This window comes from Nerophis ophidion, linkage group LG07 (assembly GCF_033978795.1).
Source record: "Nerophis ophidion isolate RoL-2023_Sa linkage group LG07, RoL_Noph_v1.0, whole genome shotgun sequence".
NCBI classification, from domain to species: domain Eukaryota; kingdom Metazoa; phylum Chordata; class Actinopteri; order Syngnathiformes; family Syngnathidae; genus Nerophis; species Nerophis ophidion.
In genome coordinates this window covers 53,616,860-53,636,806 of record NC_084617.1, presented here as the reverse complement: position 1 = coordinate 53,636,806, position 19,947 = coordinate 53,616,860, and the positions used below count along the sequence as shown (strand labels likewise).

Here is a 19,947-nt window from a genome sequence, read left to right as displayed (position 1 = left end):
TTTGGAGCAACATATGTTGTCATCCAAGCAACTTTATCATGGACGCCCCTGCTTATTTCAGCAGGACAATGCCAAGCCACGTGTTACAACAGCGTAGCTTCGTGGTAAAAGAGTGCGGGTACTTTTCTGGCCCGCCTGCAGTCCAGACCAGTCTCCCATCGAAAATGTGTGGTGCATTATAAAGCGTAAAATACGACAGCGGAAACCCCGGACTGTTGAACGACTGAATCTCTACATAATACAAAAATGGGAAAGAATTTCACTTTCAAAGCTTCAACAATTAGTTTCCTCAGTTGCCAAACCTTTATTGAGTGTTGTTAAAAGAAAAGATGATGTAACACAGTGGTGAACATGCCCTTTCCCAACTACTTTGGTACGTGTTGCAGCCATGAAATTCTAAGTTAATTATTATTTGCAAAAAAAAATAAAGTTTATGAGTTTGAACACCAAATATCTTGTCTTTGTAGTGCATTCAATTGAATATGGGTTGAAAAGGATTTGGAAATCATTGTCTTCCGTTTATATTTACATCTAACACAATTTCCCAACTCATATGGAAACGGGGTTTGTACACAAGCCTGCTTTATGAGTTCCTGCTCTTCCTCTAGCTACAGGTGTACAATACAATGTACTTTGAAGACAATACAAACCAACAGTAGTAAATTACTGGCATGCTAAGTGATATATGTACAGCTATTTGACAAGAACAGATCATTGTGACCTAATGTTTAATTCGCCACACTTCTTCAGTGACTAAGAGTTGAGCAGCGCTAATAAGTAGGCTGTCAAATCTATTGTTCTCCGCAGTTCTTAAGGTGTCTGGTACTGAAGTTTACTCAACGTACTGATACCAGCTAAGGTAGTTGGTATCAGTTACATACTGTACAATGGTACCTTAACTTAAGAGTGCCCCAACTTGGGAGTGTTTTGAGAAAAGACCTAGCTGTTGCTCGGCTAATTGTTATGCTTTGAGTTGCAAGCAAAAATTCGAATCGCAAGCATCCCAACAATTTCTTAACGTCACAAATGTCACAGTGAACTTATAGCTAGACATGGACATAAATGTGGAAGGCAATTTGAGCATACCACTGCTAGTCTGCACCATACTGAAGCAGGATGAGTGTAACGCCGCATATATTTATCCATGAAAATATGGAGAAGCTGCTGATCCTCTCTGCTGTATTTACATTACTTCATAAAACTACTCTAGTTTTTAGTAGTAAATTCTTATTGTATTGTTTTTTATATAATGTTTGTTAGCGACTTGTCCGGGGTGCACCCTGCCTTCCGCCCGATAGTAGCTGTGATAGGCTCCAGCGCCCCCGGCTACCCCCAAGGGAATAAGCGGTAGGAAATGGATGGATGGATGGATCTAAAAGTGTACTTTTATTTCTAAAAGGCATGTTATAAGTTAAAATAAAATAAAAAAAACTTAGATTTTCTTCTTCAGTGTTGAAGAGCAATAACTATATTTGAAATAAAATTATTTTCATTTCATATAACAAAAGTTTAAATAACCAATAAGATGTTTCTGCTTTCATCTATAAAAACATACATGACATACATTTAAATTGATTTCAATTAATTTCAATTGGATTATTTAAATACAAGTGTTTTGAGATAAGCGCTGTGTTGCGGAACCAATTAAGCTCGTAAATTGGGGTACCTGTGTATATACCTTATAGGGCATTTCATTGCGTAATCTGTTTAGTGTGTGCCGGTTTGCCTGTCTTCCTACAGGCTGTTCCTGTCCTTGGTTTCTTGTGTGGGGCAGTTGCCAAGTAAACAGCACTGACATTATGTAACAATTTTTCAAAACAGACTACCGTATTTCCTTGAATTGCCGCCGGGGCGCTAATTAATTTAAAACCTCTTCTCACTCCTGTGCTTACCAAAGGCATGCAACAAAAGTAAGCATGCGCTAATTATCTTAAAACCTCTTTATCTTAATACATCTTCTCACTCCAGCACTTACCAAAGGTATGCAGTAAAAATTTGACCTTAAATCCTACTGAATAGCTCTTAATCTTCTTCCCTTTATGCGATTTCAAATTACCAGTATTGAAATCAGCCTCCTCCATTTTGAAAATGATGACAGGGGAAGTGTCACTAGTGACGTCACTAGTTTGACCAGGCGGTAATACTAAGCATGCGCTATTTATTTTGGGAAGCGAGTTTGACCCGGTAGTAATTCAAGGTAGGCGCATACTATATGCCCTGCGGCAATTCAAGGAAATACGGTATGTTTATTATTTATTTATTTTTTCCCTCATAATCTCTCAAATGGAATTTGAATTACAACCTATAAAAAATGACCATGGTAGCTGCATCTAGTGAGCAAAAAATATCCCTTTGTGAAGTTTTGTCATAGGTAATTTTACATGTGCCCTGCAGTGGTTAGTTCCCCATCATCTTATCTGATAAAATGTTCCTGTTGAAGCTAAACACTAACAAAACATGTTTTTGTAATAGTAATAAACATTGTCAATATTTAGTATGTTAAATCTTCTAAAAGTACTGTATAAAACTAGCAATGGTAACATTAGCATTGATGCTAGCTAGACGTGTCACCTATATTACCACCACTTTGAGAGGCTTATATTAAGGTCTCTATAATCCATATTGTTGCTTTCATCTGTCTCCGAGATGATGCAGACAAATGTGGACAGTGTCTTTGCTGGGGGCGATGTGGTGACCTTTCCTTTTCCACCGCGCAACAACAAGAAGGTCAACATCCCTCACTGGCAAATGGCTCATGTGCACGGTGGGCGTGTTCAATATAACTCATTATTGTTGGGACCAATTGTGATATTGATTTTTTTATTTTTATACATTCACCTCATTGGCAGGAAGAGTAGCAGCTCTCAGCATGATGGGCAGAGTCACTGAGATGAAAACGGTGCCTTACTTCTGGTCAGCCATGTTTGGAAAGACCATACGATATGCTGGTATGGAGGCCCACTGCCCCCTAGCTGTAAAGTCATGTACTACTACAGTACATTAAAGAACTCACCGTTACATTACTTTTTTTAAGGTTATGGTGACGGATTTGATGATGTCATCATCCAAGGCGATCTGGATGAATTGAGATTTGTCGCATTTTACACCAGGTTGGTATAATTTCAGTCTATGCTGTCTCTCTGTTATGAATAATGCAATTTTCCCAGGTGTATATTTTATTAAGTATTTTTATGAATCGATGTCAGGCTATTTTCATGTGATTACTGTTTCTGTGACCGGGTCTTCTACAGGGGAGAGGAGGTGGTTGCGGTCGCCAGCATGAATTATGATCCCATTGTGTCCCGAGTGGTTGAGGTCTTAGGATCCGGAAAGACGATTAAGAAACGAGATGTGGAGTAAGTCTCCATCCTATACTTAAACCTGGTCATGATTACAATGGTCTTTAAGTCCTGTACTTTTTTTGACAATTGGGGGGAGAATACTCCAGCATGTGACTTGAATCACATGACAAGTTAAATACCAGCTAAGGTAGTGAAGTTTCCTTATTTGAGCCCTACTTTAACATTTTAGAGCAGGGGTGTCCAAAGTGCAGCCCAGGGGCTATTGGTGGCCCATAGCTAATTTTTTTAATGGCCTGCGGCACAATCGTTAGCATTCTAATATTAGCATGCCAGATTTTTTGCTAATTTTACACTTGCGCATCTAATATTGTGTTACTTGACAAATGATACAGTGTTTTAAAATTCGGTTCATAAAAATGCAGTGCATAAAACAAATATTTGTTAGGTAATTTTGTGGGTTTACACCTCAGTGTCATGTGTTTTGGTATTTCATTAATTCTAACTGTAAGCATGCTATTGTTAGCATATTAGCATTATACTGTTAGCATGGTAGTTTTTTTTTTTTTTTTTGGCTCAATTTGCTAATATACTTTTGTTACCTATCTGGCCACAGTGCTGCTAGCATATCAGTTCGATTTTGGCTCGTCAGCATTAACACAACATTTTTACTGAATATACATTTTCTAGTTATTTTTAAAAAATCTATATATTTTACAGGTTTTGAAGTTGAAAACTACCAAAATGGCCCTCGCAGCCTTTGATTTGTCAGTCTGTGGCTCTTAGTGGAACTTTTTGGGCAGCCCTGTTTTAGAGGATTTACATGTTACTTGCTTCACAATTGTCTGTTAGTTTCAGTTCATTTTGAACATGCATACAATACAATTACAATGTAATGCATCACATATTTCCAGTTATTTCATTTTTTTAGTTATGGAGCAGGGATGTCCAAAGTGTGGCCCAGGGGCTAGTGGTGGCACATAGCTAATTTTTTAATGGCCTGCGGCAAAATTGTTAGCATTCCTATATTAGCATGCTAGATTTTTTGCTAATTTTACACTTCAGCATTTAATATTGTGTTACTTAACAAATGATAGTGTTTTAAAATTCAGTTAATAAAAATGCAGTTACAATTACAATGTAATGCATCACATATTTCAAGTTGTTTCATTACGGTATGTCCAAAAAGGAGTAGTAAGAAACAGAACTTATTTATTCCTATCCTTTTTCGTTTCATAGAAGTTTTATCCCAATTTTTTGTTCTCTATTTTGTAACACAACGCTGAATAAATACATGAATAAACGAATAAATATATAATAAGAGAACAATTATTAAATGCATAGATAAAATATGGACATACCTTTTTTGTATCATAGAAGTTTTATCTCATTTGTTTGTTCTCTATTTGTAACACAACGGTGAATAAACACGTGAATAAACGAATGAATATATAATATGAAAAAAAAATTCAATGCATAAAAAAATTGACTTATACACAGTAAATCAAGTTCTCATAAATAAATAGTTACGTAATTTATGGTTTACCTGTGAGATGAGTTTTCTAAAAAGGTTCAAGATGTTTATTATATCTTCTTTGTATTTTGCGAAGATTTGAGGTTTGAACAGTTTCTTGAACTGAATCATACCAGTACTTTGTTTTACTTCTTTGATGAATCCATGCCATAATTTAATTCCACATACTGATATGCTAAATGTTTTAAGTGTTGTACATGTGTACAAATGTCTTAAATTATATTTTCCTATATGGCTCCTCTCCTCTTTTGTCGAGAAGAATTGCTGTACATTCTTGGGTAGTAGGTTAGTTTGCTTGGTGCGAAAATAACTGTATGTAACTATATACTAATTATCATATTTGAATTGTGATTTGAAAACATTAAACATAACTGTTCATTTAGATAACTTAAAGTAGAAGAAATTACTGTAATAATAAAACAATACTTTACATTACTTTTAAGCTATGATGCACAATAGCAATTTTACTGTATTAATAATGTCGGTTACAGAGAACATTCAAACCCTTCAATCAAAAATATAGAAATTAAATGATTTGATGCATTTGCAAACAGCTAAACTTATATACCTGCTACACAAAAATGTACAATAATTATTCTTTAAAATAATTACTAATAGAAACTGAGGGAGGGGAATTATTTTGACAATGTACTAATATGATACAGTTTAAAAAACTGTTGAAACAATTTTTAAGTATTTACAAAGTACAAGGAAGAAAAATCCAACAAACATCTTAAACTACTTTTTTTTTTTAAATAAATACAGCATAATTGAGATAACTTAATTTATCTTATTATGTGAATCAAAAAAACAACTATTTGTTTATGAAAACATTATTAGTGGTACTTATTTGTTTGTGTTACATATTGAGCACAGGAAGAAAACAAACTAATGTATTAAAAATTGGTAGGATTAAATAAACTCTGCTTCTTACTACTCATTTTAAGACATGTTGTAATGAGAAACTGGAATGATGTGATGTGCCATATTGTAACTGTATGCATGATGGAAAACAATTAAAACCACAACCATAAAGTATAAAATGACTTACCCTTTGGACATGCAAGTGTATACGGAGGTAGAGAGGGAGGCTTGCTGGAGGCAGTTGACTTCATGTATTGTGATTTTTAGCATTCTTAACTGTCATACAAGTGTAAAAAGAAGTTAAAAAGCTGGATAGTAAAACTTAAACCAATGAGCTGTACAGTATATTTACCATAAAGTTGTGATGATCATGCCAAGCGAGGGTTACTTGGCGGGTCTCTCTTCACATAAAGACGTCAGCTGGCTTTGCAGTATATTACAAACCCCGTTTCCATATGAGTTGGGAAATTGTGTTAGATGTAAATATAAACGGAATACAATGATTTGCAAATCCTTTTCAACCCATATTCAATTGAATGCACTACAAAGACAAGATATTTGATGTTCAAACTCATAAGCTCTTATTTTTTTTTTTTGCAAGTAATAATTAACTTAGAATTTCATGGCTGCAACACATGCCAAAGTAGTTGGGAAAGGGCATGTTCACCACTGTGTTATATCACCTTTTCTTTTAACAACACTCAATAAACGTTTGGGAACTGAGGAAACTAATTGTTGAAGCTTTGAAAGTGGAATTATTTCCCATTCTTGTTTTATGTACTGTAGAGCTTCAGTCGTTCAACAGTCCAGGGTCTCCACTGTCGTATTTTACGCTTCATAATGCGCCACACATTTTCGATGTGAGACAGGTCTGGACTGCAGGCGGGCCAGGAAAGTAAACTGCACTCTTTTTTTTACAAAGCCACGCTGTTGTAACATGTGCTGCATGTGGCTTGGCATTGTCCTGCTGAAATAAGCAGGGGCATCCATGAAAAAGACGGCGCTTAGATGGCAGCATATGTTGTTCCAAAACCTGTATGTACCTTTCAGCAATAATGGTGCATTCACAGATGTGTAAGTTACCCATTCCTTGGGCACTTATGCACCCACATACCATCACAGATGCTGACTTTTCAACTTTGCGTCGATAACAGTCTGGATGGTTCGCTTACCCTTTGGTCCGGATAACACAATGTTGAATATTTCCAAAAACAATTTGAAATGTGGAATTGTCAGACCACAGAACACTTTTCCACTTTGCATCAGTCCATCTTAGATGATCACGGGCCCAGAAAAGCCGGCGGCGTTTAGGACCTAAATTAAGCATGTTCAAGCATGAACATGGCTAAATGAACTAAAGATATCAATACTACAGTAGTATTGGCCATTAGAGAAGACCAAACCAGTCAAAGCGCGCTGTTCAGTATCGTGGTCACTGATTGGCTCAGTTTGAGGCAGCATTATTATATTGCATGGAAAGTGCGTAAAGGTGACTTAAATGTGTTACTTAATGTCAAGAGGGCTCTCATAATGTTGAACATATCTAGAAGGTCCTAAAAAAAATTTTTACTCCTTTTAAAAGTAATTATTTCGACTCAGAATTGTGTTAATCCGTGTGCGGAACCAAATCACTAAAATTGGTGGGCGTTCTTGGCAAGTAGTAACACTTAAAATAGTTGTTCAAAGTAATGTCTCACAACCTGCATATTAATGTGTGTCTCTCTTGCAGAACTGGAGACATTTCCTGGTTGAATGACAAGGGCTCCCAATGACTTCACTTGGGCAGAGACCAGGCAAGCACTCGGCGTTTGGACACTAAATGGTGCTGACACACAGGGCAGCTATCCCGGTCCGTGGACTGTGACTGTTCAAGACACTAAAACATGTCGCTGACTGACTCTCTGACGTGAGAGAGCTTTTAGTCAGCAGGATGTCTTTGACCCAGGTTTTCATGTTTCAAGACAATAGTGGATTCAGCTGCAAGATGCCATTTACATGTTTCCTCGGATGGGCCTTGATTCTTTTTTATTAATAATACTGTATATAGCTTTAATCCTGAATGCACTGTAACTTAATAGAAACATTATTTGAGAAGATCCTTTTTTATATAGCGAAATTATGGCGTTCTTGTATGGGGGTTAATTTGTCTCTTTATTACCAAAGCTTTTTTTTTGAAAATGAATTTATGTCACTAAATTTTTTGCGTTTGTGTGAACTGAATTCTTTTGTACATCAAAGTGTGCTGACAATTTCATTGAATAAAAATGTGTGAGCAAAATGTGTATTTAAAAATTCAGTGTGTTAAAATACAGCATTTAAAAATTCTGTCTATATAAATTTAAAATTTAGTGCAAAAAGATTCAGTGCAGGAATATTTGTTGCTTCAAAATTCAACACTCACTTCCGGCAAATTAAGACTGAAGCAATCAATGTTGTATCAGAACCAGCCAATGAGGTGCCTAGGTAGTTGTACACATAGTGTGTAGAGCTGCATAAACTTCTTCTTTGCCTTCGCAAGACCAGTGTCACTTGACTGCAAATTTGACACCTCATTGGCTGGTTCTAATACACGACTGATTGCTTTAATTTTAACTTATCGGCAGTGGGTCGTGAATTATGAAAATTTCTGCACTGAATTTTTATTAACACGGTATTTCTACAAAATTGATTTTTAAACATTAATGCATTTTGCTCACATTCTTTATTTGAATACTCAGCAATATTTGAAGAGAAGGATGTAAAAAAAAATCAGGTTGATCGCATAAAATTCAGGTACATACAGTACATTCAGTGTCAAAAAAAGCTTTGGGTAATAAAGACACAAATTTACCTCCATATTTTTGTATGAAGGCCTTATATTTGCATGACACATCTTTGTTTTTGCCTAGAAATGCTCACAAGACACTTTATTAAGTACACATGCGCCCAATAAAAAATGTCAAAAATAGCAGTGAATCTCTATGCAGGTGTACCTAATGTTGTGGCTTATGAGTGTATGTCAAACACACACACACACAAACATGCAGCTTTAAAGTGTACTAAATAACCTTTAAACATTTAAATATACCTCTGTTTATTGACTGTCTTGTTAGTAGTTTGGACAAATCAAGTTTGATTCATTTGATTCCATATTAATGCTTGCCTTCAACATCAACATTACTAGGGGGGTGGGGTGTGTGCCCACATTTGAGGTCCTCTCCAAGGTTTCTCATAGTCAGCATTGTCGCTGGCGTCCCACTGGATGTGAATTCTCCCTGTCCACTGGGTGTGAGTTTTCCTTGCCCTTTTGTGGGTTCTTCCGAGGATGTCGTAGTCGTAATGGTTTGTACAGTCCTTTGAGACATTTGTGATTTAGGGCTATATAAATAAACATTGATTGATTGATTGATAAAATGATGACATAATTAATGATGCCAATTGCTGATAGCTGTCTCCTCCATGGGGATGTTTTTGTTACTAACTCAGGGAACTGAGGTTCGTAGCCTGCATGGTCACCCTGTACTTCTCAAAAAGAAAGGAATGTCTTGCTTTAATATATGTTTTATCAAATTACTACTTCTTGGGTTCTGTCTGTATAAACTAGAGGCATTGGTGATGTACGATACTCAAGTGTTCTTTCTACAAAGCCGGAGGGCTTTTTTAACTACATCTTTGAAATAAAATTATTCTGCTTCACTAAACACTTCATTATTCTGTACTAATGATCACTGAAATGCAAAACACAGGAAAGAAAAAGGTCGGTAGAAAATATTTAATGAATTTCACAGACTTAAAGTTCATGTTTGACATTTTTCATTTTGAGGCAGTAAAATATTCCTATACATATGAGTTTCATAAAATAAAAATATTGTTGAAAATATTTTCAAAACTCAGCCCAACCAACTCAGACCACACACAATACAAATGATTATTTAATGTGTAAAAAAAATAGTTTAATGAATATTTTTTTAAACCAGTGTTATCAATGCCACTCAAATATTTGATTCTCTTTTGTTTATTTTTAAAAAAAATTTCTAGTTTCCAAACACTAAAATAGCCACAGCTTTTGACTCGCATCTCATGTTCCAGTTTAAAAAATTGTGTCAGTTTGGAGCAAAAGTTAATTTGTCTAGTAAAAACGACCTCACCATAGAATAAGCTCATAACTATGGGGTTGTTTCACTACTACATGATAAAAACTAACCACTGGGGACAAAATAAGATACACCCGCACAATGTAATGAGACCCAGCACATGAATCCACAGTCAATTAAAATTAGAAATATATATATATATATATATATATATAGTGGGGCAAAAAAGTATTTAGCCAGCCACCGTTTGTGCAAGTTCTCCCACCTAAAATGATGACAGAGGTCTGTAATTTTCATCATAGGTACACTTCAACTGTGAGAGACAGAATGTAAAAAAAAAACAGGAATTTACATTGTAGAAATTTTAAATAATTTATTTGTAAATTATGGTGAAAATTAAGTATTTGATCAACCATTCAAAGCTCTCACTAATGGAAGGAGGTTTTGGCTCAAAATCTCACGATACATGGCCCCATTCATTCTTTCTCTAACACGGATCAATCGACCTGTGCCCTTAGCAGAAAAACAGCCCCAAAGCATGATGTTTCCACCCCCATGCTTCACAGTAGGCATGGTGTTCTTGGGATGCAACTCAGTATTCTTCTTCCTCCAAACACGACGAGTTGAGTTTATACCAAAATTGATACACGGATGATACAGCAGAGGATTGGGAGAATGTCATGTGGTCAGATGAAACCAAAATAGAAGAAGAACACTGAGTTGTAATCCAAAGAACACCCTACCTAATGTGAAGCATGGGGGTGGAAACATCATGCTTTGGGGTGGTTTTTCTGCCAAGGGGACAGGACGATTGATCCGTGTTAAGGAAAGAATGAATGGGGCCATGTATCGTGACATTTTGAGCCAAAACCTCATTCCATCAGTGAGAGCTTTGAATGGTTGATCAAATACTTATTTTCCACCATAATTTACAAATACATTATTTAAAATTCCTATAATGTGAATTCCCAGATTTTTTTTTTCACATTCTGTCTTTCACAGTTGAAGTGTACCTATGATGAAAATTACGGACGTCTGTCATCATTTTAAGTGGGAGAACTTTCACAATCGGTGGCTGACTAAATACTTTTTTTCCCCCACTGTATATATATGTTTATATACATTAATTATATTTAAAATTATTGTGTATTATTGTAGTTGTATACAACTGCAATGCAGCCTACCGAGATGTTTGTAATAATCTTCCCCAGTCCCACAATTTAATTAGATAACCAAAATACAGAACTCAGCAGGATGTAATTTGACGCTATAATCATCATCAACATTGTTAAGGCAACATTTTTGTTATAGGTTACATTTTTGATCTCGTTAAATTAAGCACGTTTACCTAATGCTGTGGCAAGGGAGTGTAAAACGACTGAAGTGTTACTGGTATGACAATAAAAAACTAGAATGCCCAGGTACTGTCGCAGCTTGGCCCATTAAAATATCACATTCTTCTGTTTCCAAAGACACAGAGAATCAGAGCAATGAAGTTTGAGGGGATGGTATAATAAAGACATCATAGAAAATGTGAATAAATTAAGTGAAAACAAATTTAGTAAAGCGGCCTACAAAATATTGAAACAATAAATTCACATTATGAATTCAATAATCAGTCTTTTGAGAATATTGAAAATCAAAGGCACTTTCTAATTAGTAAAACTGGTAAATGTGCCTTTGGCCGCAATATTTGGTAGATGATTGTCAGTATAAGTACAAACTTCCCAGTGTATCACCAAACACTACACAGCCACTTTTTCCAGCGCTGTGTTTACAAACCCCGTTTCCATATGAGTTGGGAAATTGTGTTAGATGTAAATATAAACGGAATACAATGATTTGCAAATCCTTTTCAACCCATATTCAATTGAATGCACTACAAAGACAAGATATTTAATGTTCAAACTCATAAACTTTATTTTTTTTTGCAAATAATAATTAACTTAGAATTTCATGGCTGCAACACGTGTCAAAATAGTTGGGAAAGGGCATTTTCACCACTGTGTTACATCACCTTTTCTTTTAACAACACTCAATAAACATTTGGGAACTGAGGAAACTAATTGTTGAAGCTTTGAAATCTGGAATTCTTTCCCATTCTTGTTTTATGTAGAGCTTCAGTTGTTCAACAGCCCGGGGTCTCCGCTGTCGTATTTTACGCTTCATAATGCGCCACACATTTTCGATGGGAGACAGGTCTGGACTGCAGGCGGGCCAGGAAAGGACCCGCACTCTTTTGATACGAAGCCACGCTGTTGTAACACGTGCTGAATGTGGCTTGGCATTGTCTTACTGAAATAAGCAGGGGCGTCCATGAAAAAGACGGCGCTTAGATGGCAGCATATGTTGTTCCAAAACCTCTATGTAACTTTCAGCAATAATGGTGCCTTCACAGATGTGTAAGTTACCCATGCCTTGGGCACTTATGCACCCCAAAAGCCAGATGCTGGCTTTTGAACTTTGCGTCGATAACAGTCTGAAAGATTCGCTTCCCCTTTGGTCCGGATGACACAATGTCGAATATTTCCAAAAACAATTTGAAATGTGGAATTGTCAGACCACAGAACACTTATCCACTTTGCATCAGTCCATCTTAGATGATCACGGGCCCAGAGAAGCCAGCGGCGTTTCTGGATGTTGTTGACAAATGGTTTTCGCTTTGTAGAGCTTTAACTTGCACTTACAGATGTAGCGATAAACTGAATTTAGGGACAGTGGTTTTCTGTAGTGTTCCTGAGCCCATGTGGTGATATCATTTAGAGATTGATGTCGGTTTTTGATACAGTGCCGTCTGACGGATCGAAGGTCACGGTCATTCAATGTTGGTTTCCGGCCATGCCACTAATGTAGGGTGATTTCTCCAGATTCTCTGAAACTTCTGATGGTATTACGGACTGTAGATGTTGAAATCCCGAAATTTCTTGCATTTGCACTTTGAGAAACGTTGTTCTTAAACTGTTTGACTGCTCACGCAGTTGTGAACAAAGGGGTGTACCTCGCCTCATCCTTCTTTGTGAAAGACTGCGCATTTTTTGGGAAGCTGTTTTTATACCCAATCGTGGCACCCACCCGTTCCCAATTAGCCTGCACACCTGCGGGCTGTTCCAAATAAATGTTTGATGAGCATTCCTCAAATTTATCAGTATTTATTGCCACCTTTCCCAACTTCTTTGTCACGTGTTGCTGGCATCAAATTCTAAAGTTAATGATTATTTGCAAAACATTTTTTTTATCAGTTTGAACATCAAATATATTGTCTTTGTAGCATATTCAACTGAATATGAGTTGAAAATGATTTGCAAATGATTGTATTCCGTTTATATTTACATCAAACACAATTTCCCAACTCATATGGAAACGGGGTTTGTACATACATGTGACGCTTACCCGGAGTCAAAGGTCATATTCTGCAGCACATTGCTGGAGGTACCATTCATACAATTTACCCTGTGGAAAAAAAGAATTATGAGAGGTACATTCACAAGAATCACACTTTATGAGATAAATATGTATAGTGGTACCTAGTTTTTTTTATATTATTCCATTTCAAAAGGGTCACAGGAAAACAATCAATTGTTCCCATAAGAAATCATGTGAATCCACTTATCCATTTCATACACCCACAAACTAAAACACACTTTATGAAAAACAAAGATTTATACGTATAAAAAAATGCAAAATTACATTAATGACTAATGAAATGGATACATAAATGTTTTTTATTGAATATTCTTGATTTAAAACATGTTTCTCACCTTTTTTATTAAAGTGCTGACACTTGCAACTCTCTTTAGCCCCATTTTGGGTTATTTTGAAGTCATACTCAGTACTCAAAAATCAAACAGACTGCGCATGATTCTCTGTTTTGGCATTCAATTCCGTGAATGATACGTGGGTAAGCAAACTACTTTCTTACTTGCGATGTTTGGCCATAAAATAGCCCAGGCAGTATACAAAATCCGGGGCAACGTTATTGTGAAAATTTACGTCAAAAAACAAATAATTATAAAAGGTGGGGCATACAAAACCGAGGTACTACTTTGCAGCATGTAATGACACAATGTAGAAGCAATTAAGTTTTTAAAGACATTTGCCTCAAATATAATTTGGGAAAAAACAAAGCATTTTAAAGAAGGACTTAGTTGAGGGCAGGTGGGCAAAGTAGAAAACTGAGTCCGTCAAAAGTTTCTTTGAACTGAACGCTCAAGCTACCAGTTAAATAGCCCAACTGATGAAAAGTAGAGGACCTAAAATGGAACCTTGAAGAACACCACTAGTATAACTAAAGAAAATAAACAAATGACTACTGACTGCATCTTAAGTAAAAAAAAGCTACAGCAACACCTTGATTACATAAATCACTTAACAGAAAAGTGTCCCAAAAAGGACTTAGAGGGGTGCTTCGAGGAATGCCTCAGTTAAGTAAATGACAAGTTTGGACCCCAATTTTTTATGTTTGCTTGGCAATGTTAAATGTCAATGCAAGGATCTGCCAAAGTGTTACAGTGGTCCAAGTTCCTCTACACAATAGGAGCATTCTAATGATTTTGGAATTTCCTGCAAAGTTGTTTGTCTCACAAGTTTTGTACTGAACCTGGGAACCGGTATGGTGCCCTGCCCTAGACTTTCTACTGTGTCCCGGTTTTGACACCACATATCCCGCATGCACTATTCCTTGTACAATTCTGCATGCTAGAACATGACTACATTTGAACTCACAGACAGATAAGTAGTTTTGGATGATGTTACTTCATAAATATTACAAAATGTCATCCATTGTAGCTAGCAAAAACAAAATCATAATTCTGTGGTTATCGAAGATGCTATGTTACAAAGCGGACATATACGGAATGTTAGTGAGTCTGTCTAACCTTTTTGGCTTTGACGATATCCTGGATATAATCACTGTACTCTGTCATCACTCTCTTCTCCTTCTTTGTTAGAGTCTTGTTTCCTTGACTAGAAGTGGAACATCATGGCATTAACTTAGAATTAAGCATTGTATGTATAATCGAACCATTGTCCTTCTGTTTTTGATTACTAGATTAATGGTTTATATAAAATAGTTTGTGTTACTTACCCAGAGAAGTATTTAGAGAGGAAAAGTAGGAGGTAACAAAAGGCTCCAAAAAGGATCACAAAGACAACTTGCCCATCTTCCGGAATCCACTCCCATAGGTACATCACAATTCCCTATAAAGTGGATAAAGAAGAAAAAGGGGGTCCTAATGCAACTATATGCGCTCATACTGTAAGTCACAACAGGGAATTCATTAGCACGAGCCATTAATTAAATTGTGAGACACATTCTTCATTAAAAAAACAAAAAAACAATGCTCAGGTTTGATGCAAAAATAAATAAAAGGCCTGATCAACTAAGATCCAAATAACACAAGCTTAATAGCGTGTGCAAACTATAAAATTGTGTCTACTCTTAGTGGGTGTGTTGCAGGTAATCTGCTAAAACTGTGTGTACAATTGATAAGTGCAAATGTGGTGCAGACTTCGCTATCTAAATGAGATGTTTGTGTGTATGCCGGCTGTCACAATGGAGACACTTGTTTCCCTTCACATTTATGGAGTCATATGGTCCAACCTGAAGCTTTTCGTTGTGTTGTTGAACATGCAGCACATAACTATAAAGTACCACCTATTCTAGACAACATAACCTACTTTAGTTAGCTGAAAGTGCGCTTTGGGTGTTGTAATGGTGCATCTGGAATGATCCAGACTTTATATTACATCTATTACATATTGACAGGCTTTTTTTTTTTTTTTAAATATAGGATATATAATATATTTCCTATGTGAAAAACACCAATTACCGATAAATAAATTATTTTATGCATTCTAAATTGTAAATAAATGTGATAAAGCCCTAAAAAAACATCCAAACACCTATATTGAAGTTTTATATACATGCTGTACGTAAATATGCAATATTGTAACGGGCACATTTATAATAACATTTATTATTTATGTATTTTGATAATTTTAAGAATACCAGGCGCATTAATTTAAAAAATACATTACATTTGTTAGTTTTTCCCAACATCAGATTACCACTCACTGCAGACTTCATGAGAGCCAACAAACATAATAAAACATCACTTACTGTATAAGGTCTGCTGTCATTAGGATGTTGATTAATAGAATCTTGTTATATTCCAGTTTAAGATTGACTTATAATTCCGCTAAAAAGGGGGGGTGAAACCAAGCTTTTTTTCGTGTTGTTCTTGCCATTGTCCGGTCTAAATTGGCTGTAAAAGTGTACCAATTTGTCAGAATACGTTCTCATCATTTTACTATCCAGGTGAGAGGAATGATTTATGTTCTAGAATAATCTTTCATGAGCAAGGAAGCAGTTTACCACTCAGTGATGTTAATACAAACACACAAGCTTGTGATCACGGCGCTGTTATAGTTTGTCTGCGTTAGCGCTTATATTAACAATATCACTAGTTTGTTAATATTTAGGACAGAAAATGTAAAGGAAGTTTTGTTGGCGGTTTTTGGATGGTTATTTATTGGGTTCTATGGGCGGAATGGAGGCCCTACCTTTGGCTCTGCTGTAAGTGGACTTTTATTTACACTGAACAAAAAAATAAATGCAACACTTGTTTTTGCTTCCATTTTTCATGACTTGAACTCAAAGATCTAAAATGTTTAGTATATACACAAATGACCTATTCCTCTCAAATATTGTTCACAAATCTGTCAATCTGTTTTAGTGAGCATTTCTTATTTGCCAAGATACTCCATCCCACCTCACTGATGTGGCATATAAAGATGCTGATTAAACACCAAGTTTATTGCACAGGTGTGCCTTTAGCGGCCCACAATAAAAAGCCACTGTGTTTTATCACACAGCACAATGCCACAGATGTCGCAAGTTTTGAGGGAGCGTTCAGTTGGCATGCTGACTGCAGTAATGGCCGCCAGAGCTGTTGCCCGTGAATTGAATGTTCATTTCTCTACCATGAACTGTCTCCAAAAGCGTTTCAGATATTTAGGCAGTACGTCCAACCAGCCTCACATCTGCAGACCCCGTGTAACCACACCAGCCCAGGAGCTCTACATCCAGCATGTGCACCACTATGATTGTCTGAGACAAGTCACTCGGACAACGATTGGTTTGCGTAACCATATAATTTCTGCACAAACTGTGAGGAACTGTCTCAGGGAAGCTCATCTGCATGCTCGTCGTCCTCATCGGGGTCTCGACCTATCTCTTAGACATCTTGACTGACTTGAGTGGGCTAATGTTCACATTTGATGATGTCTGGCGCATTGGAGAGGTGTTCTAATCACAGATGAATCCCAGTTTTCACTGTTCAGAGCAAATAACAGAACGTGTGTGTGGCATCGAGTGGGAGAACTGTTGTCTGATGTCAATGTGATTTGAGTGGCCCATGGTGGGGGTAGGGTTATGGTATGGTCAGGCGTATGTCATGGACAACAAACGTAAGTGCATTTTATTTATGGCATTTTGGATGCACAGAGATACCGTGACGAAATCCTCAGGCCCATTGTTGTGCCATTCGTCCGAGACATCACCTTATTTTGCAGCATGACAATGCACGACACATGTTGCAATGATCTGTACACAATGCCGAGAAGTTAAAAACATCCCAGTTCTTGCATGGTCAGCATACTCACAGGACATGTCACCCATTGAGCATATTAGGGATGCTGTGGATCGGCGTATACCGCAGTGTGCTCCAGTTCCTGCCAATACCCAACAACTTCGCTCAGCCATTGAACAGGAGTAGACCAACAATCCACTGGCCACAATCAACAACTATATGCAAAGAAGATGTGTTGCACTGCATTACGCAAATAGTAGTCACACCAGATACTGACTGCTTTTCTGACCCCAAAAAGCAAAACTCCACATTTCAGAGTGGCCTTTTATTGTGGGCAACCTAAGCCACACCTGTGCAATAACCATGCTGTTTAATCAGCATCTTGATATGCCACACCTGTGAGGTGGGATGGATTATCTTAGCAAATAAGAAATGCTTACTAACACAAATTTAGACAGATTTCTGAACAATATTTGAGAGGAATAGGTGTGTTGTGTATGTAGTAAAAATTGAACTCATGGAAAATGGGAGCAAAAACCAAAGTTTTGCGTTTATATTTTTGTTCAGTATAGTTAGGTTGAGAGATGTATTTTTTTTTATACATTCTGTGTTCCAAGATTGTGAACGATAGACAACATTTTAAAAAAGGGCAGTTCACTTTTAATTTATCTAGCACTTATGATATTATAAAATTATATTGCTGAATAAACAATATGTCTAATATTTGTATTTCTGACAGTCCAAATACTTTATGGAGACACCCACAAAGATGGGATATTCTCTATCTCTCAATCATCTGTCTTCATAGCCTGATCGCCTACTTCTCACAGCCATGTGTGTGTAATTGTGCCAACTTGCAGAGGCGTACTAAATATAGACGTTCTGATAATCACCATATATTCTGCGTATACATGAAGGCAGACACGGTAAATGGATTGCGTTTGCTATTTTGCTCAATTAAGAAACACAGCCTTCTGTACACAAGTTTAGTAGATTAGCTTTGCGGCAAATATCAAGTTTTCACGTGTTTGTATACCCAAAATGTTTAAGGCTGCATCATATTGGGAGATACAAATGATTGCAGCCCTTTTTAACTATAAGAGACCCTAATGAGTATGAACTAAGGGACTCACTGTACAGACAGAAAGGGTGTGTGCCAGCCCCTCTCCCGTCAGATTACTCAGCTGCTCCTTGGGGAAAGTGCTCAGAATGAAACTGAGAATGAAGAGCAGAGGAAGGACAACTCCCATAGCACCACATACGAACGAGTGCAGTCGAACGCTTTTGTTGTATGAGGCATCAGTTCTGCAGGTTATACAAGAGGGGATAAATACAATATCATACTCTCACATATAACCTGCTTTGTGTTATGTTGTAGTTGAGGCGTCTCACCTGTCCTGTTGTAGTCTGCTGCTGATGGTAAAGCAAATTAGATCACAGTCTTTTTCTAACTGGTCCAAAGTTCTCTGCACAGCCTGGTTGATGGTCTTTTCGATGGTCTGACAAACTCCGTCGATTTGGTTCACACAGCGGTTTGGCTGAGCGAGACACATACGTTTCAGTTTCGGTGTGGGTGGCACATGCACTTTAGTGTGGCAGAAGCAGAACTTAGTTCAGGTAGTCTGGACACAAATGGTATCATAAATAGAGGATGCTGATTGGGTCTTTGCAGCTTTAAATCAGCATGGTGCTATGATTTAGGGCCACTGTCAAAGGGGGATGACCAACGGCCTGTGCTCTCATCTTATTGCATTAAAATAAATGTTCTTCTTCTAGCCATCAGCAGCACACAGGAAATAGATTGCATTCCTAATCAATGGTATTTGACCTCAAGGACATCTAATGCTTAAATCCAGACCTCTAGCTAGAACAGGATATGGTATTTAATAAAAAACAACACTACAGGAAAAAAACATGGTGCACACGGTCCTAAAAAATGAACTCATGTGATTTTCAAGACGGCTCTATTATTGTTTCATTATTTGATTTTATACACACAGATGACCATTACAAGAGCTGTGTCAAACATTTTGCATTTCACCCTCTGGGGCATATGTAATTAAATAGCAGTTAAAGAGGCTTTTGGCAACTCTTCAGATGCCTAAAGGCCGCTAACTTTCCGATGTTTTTTAAGCGTTATATTCAACCGTCTTACGGCTATATGACGAAACTACATACGTGCGTAACACATGCATGCGCATTAGCTTTGGTTGTCGTTAGCTAACAGTAGCCATTTGGACAATAAGCATTATTTTTTATTAAATATATAGATTCTATCATTACAACATGACGGCAAATTGTTCATTACTTCTCTAAGAATGCTTCTGTATGTGTGCACGGCTTTGATGCAGGATTGGCTTTTCTGCAGTGACATGTTTGCCATTTGTATTTAGGAATAAAGTTTATTAAAATATTTGAGCAGAAAAAAATTTAACAAATATGAATCAAAGTTTTTTATACATGTTTAACTCCGTGGGGACTTTTCATCCTGGCGGGACTTAACTGGACAAAAATTATTTCCCAGTGTATCGTCGATATTTTAAAGACTTGTAAATAAATATATTAAAATTGAGCATGATAAACCTTAT

The 19,947-nt window shown here is 36.8% G+C and overlaps 2 protein-coding genes across 4 annotated transcripts in view; one reads left to right on the top strand and one right to left on the bottom strand.

Moving 5' to 3' along the window:
* Positions 1-9,366, top strand: part of LOC133556502 (apoptosis-inducing factor 3) — a 53,972-nt gene extending 44,606 nt beyond the window's left edge. Inside the window, exons 16-20 of one of the 2 annotated variants that reach the window (XM_061906480.1) lie at positions 2,647-2,764; positions 2,850-2,948; positions 3,035-3,110; positions 3,252-3,356; positions 7,427-9,366. In XM_061906480.1, coding sequence (XP_061762464.1) covers positions 2,647-2,764; positions 2,850-2,948; positions 3,035-3,110; positions 3,252-3,356; positions 7,427-7,469 — 441 coding nt within the window. In that variant the 3' untranslated portion in view covers positions 7,470-9,366. The remainder of the gene's footprint in view (positions 1-2,646; positions 2,765-2,849; positions 2,949-3,034; positions 3,111-3,251; positions 3,357-7,426) is intronic. The other variant, XM_061906481.1, reaches the window with a different exon arrangement.
* LOC133556503 (uncharacterized) overlaps positions 1-19,947 on the bottom strand; it is a 47,473-nt gene that overhangs the window by 4,530 nt on the left and 22,996 nt on the right. Inside the window, exons 8-12 of one of the 2 annotated variants that reach the window (XM_061906483.1) lie at positions 18,752-18,897; positions 18,493-18,664; positions 14,854-14,966; positions 14,645-14,732; positions 13,161-13,220 (exon numbers count right to left, since the gene is read on the bottom strand). In XM_061906483.1, the coding sequence (XP_061762467.1) occupies positions 13,167-13,220; positions 14,645-14,732; positions 14,854-14,966; positions 18,493-18,664; positions 18,752-18,897 (573 nt within the window). In that variant the 3' untranslated portion in view covers positions 13,161-13,166. Of the gene's footprint in view, positions 1-12,150; positions 13,221-14,644; positions 14,733-14,853; positions 14,967-18,492; positions 18,665-18,751; positions 18,898-19,947 lie in introns of those variants that run through there. The other variant, XM_061906482.1, reaches the window with a different exon arrangement.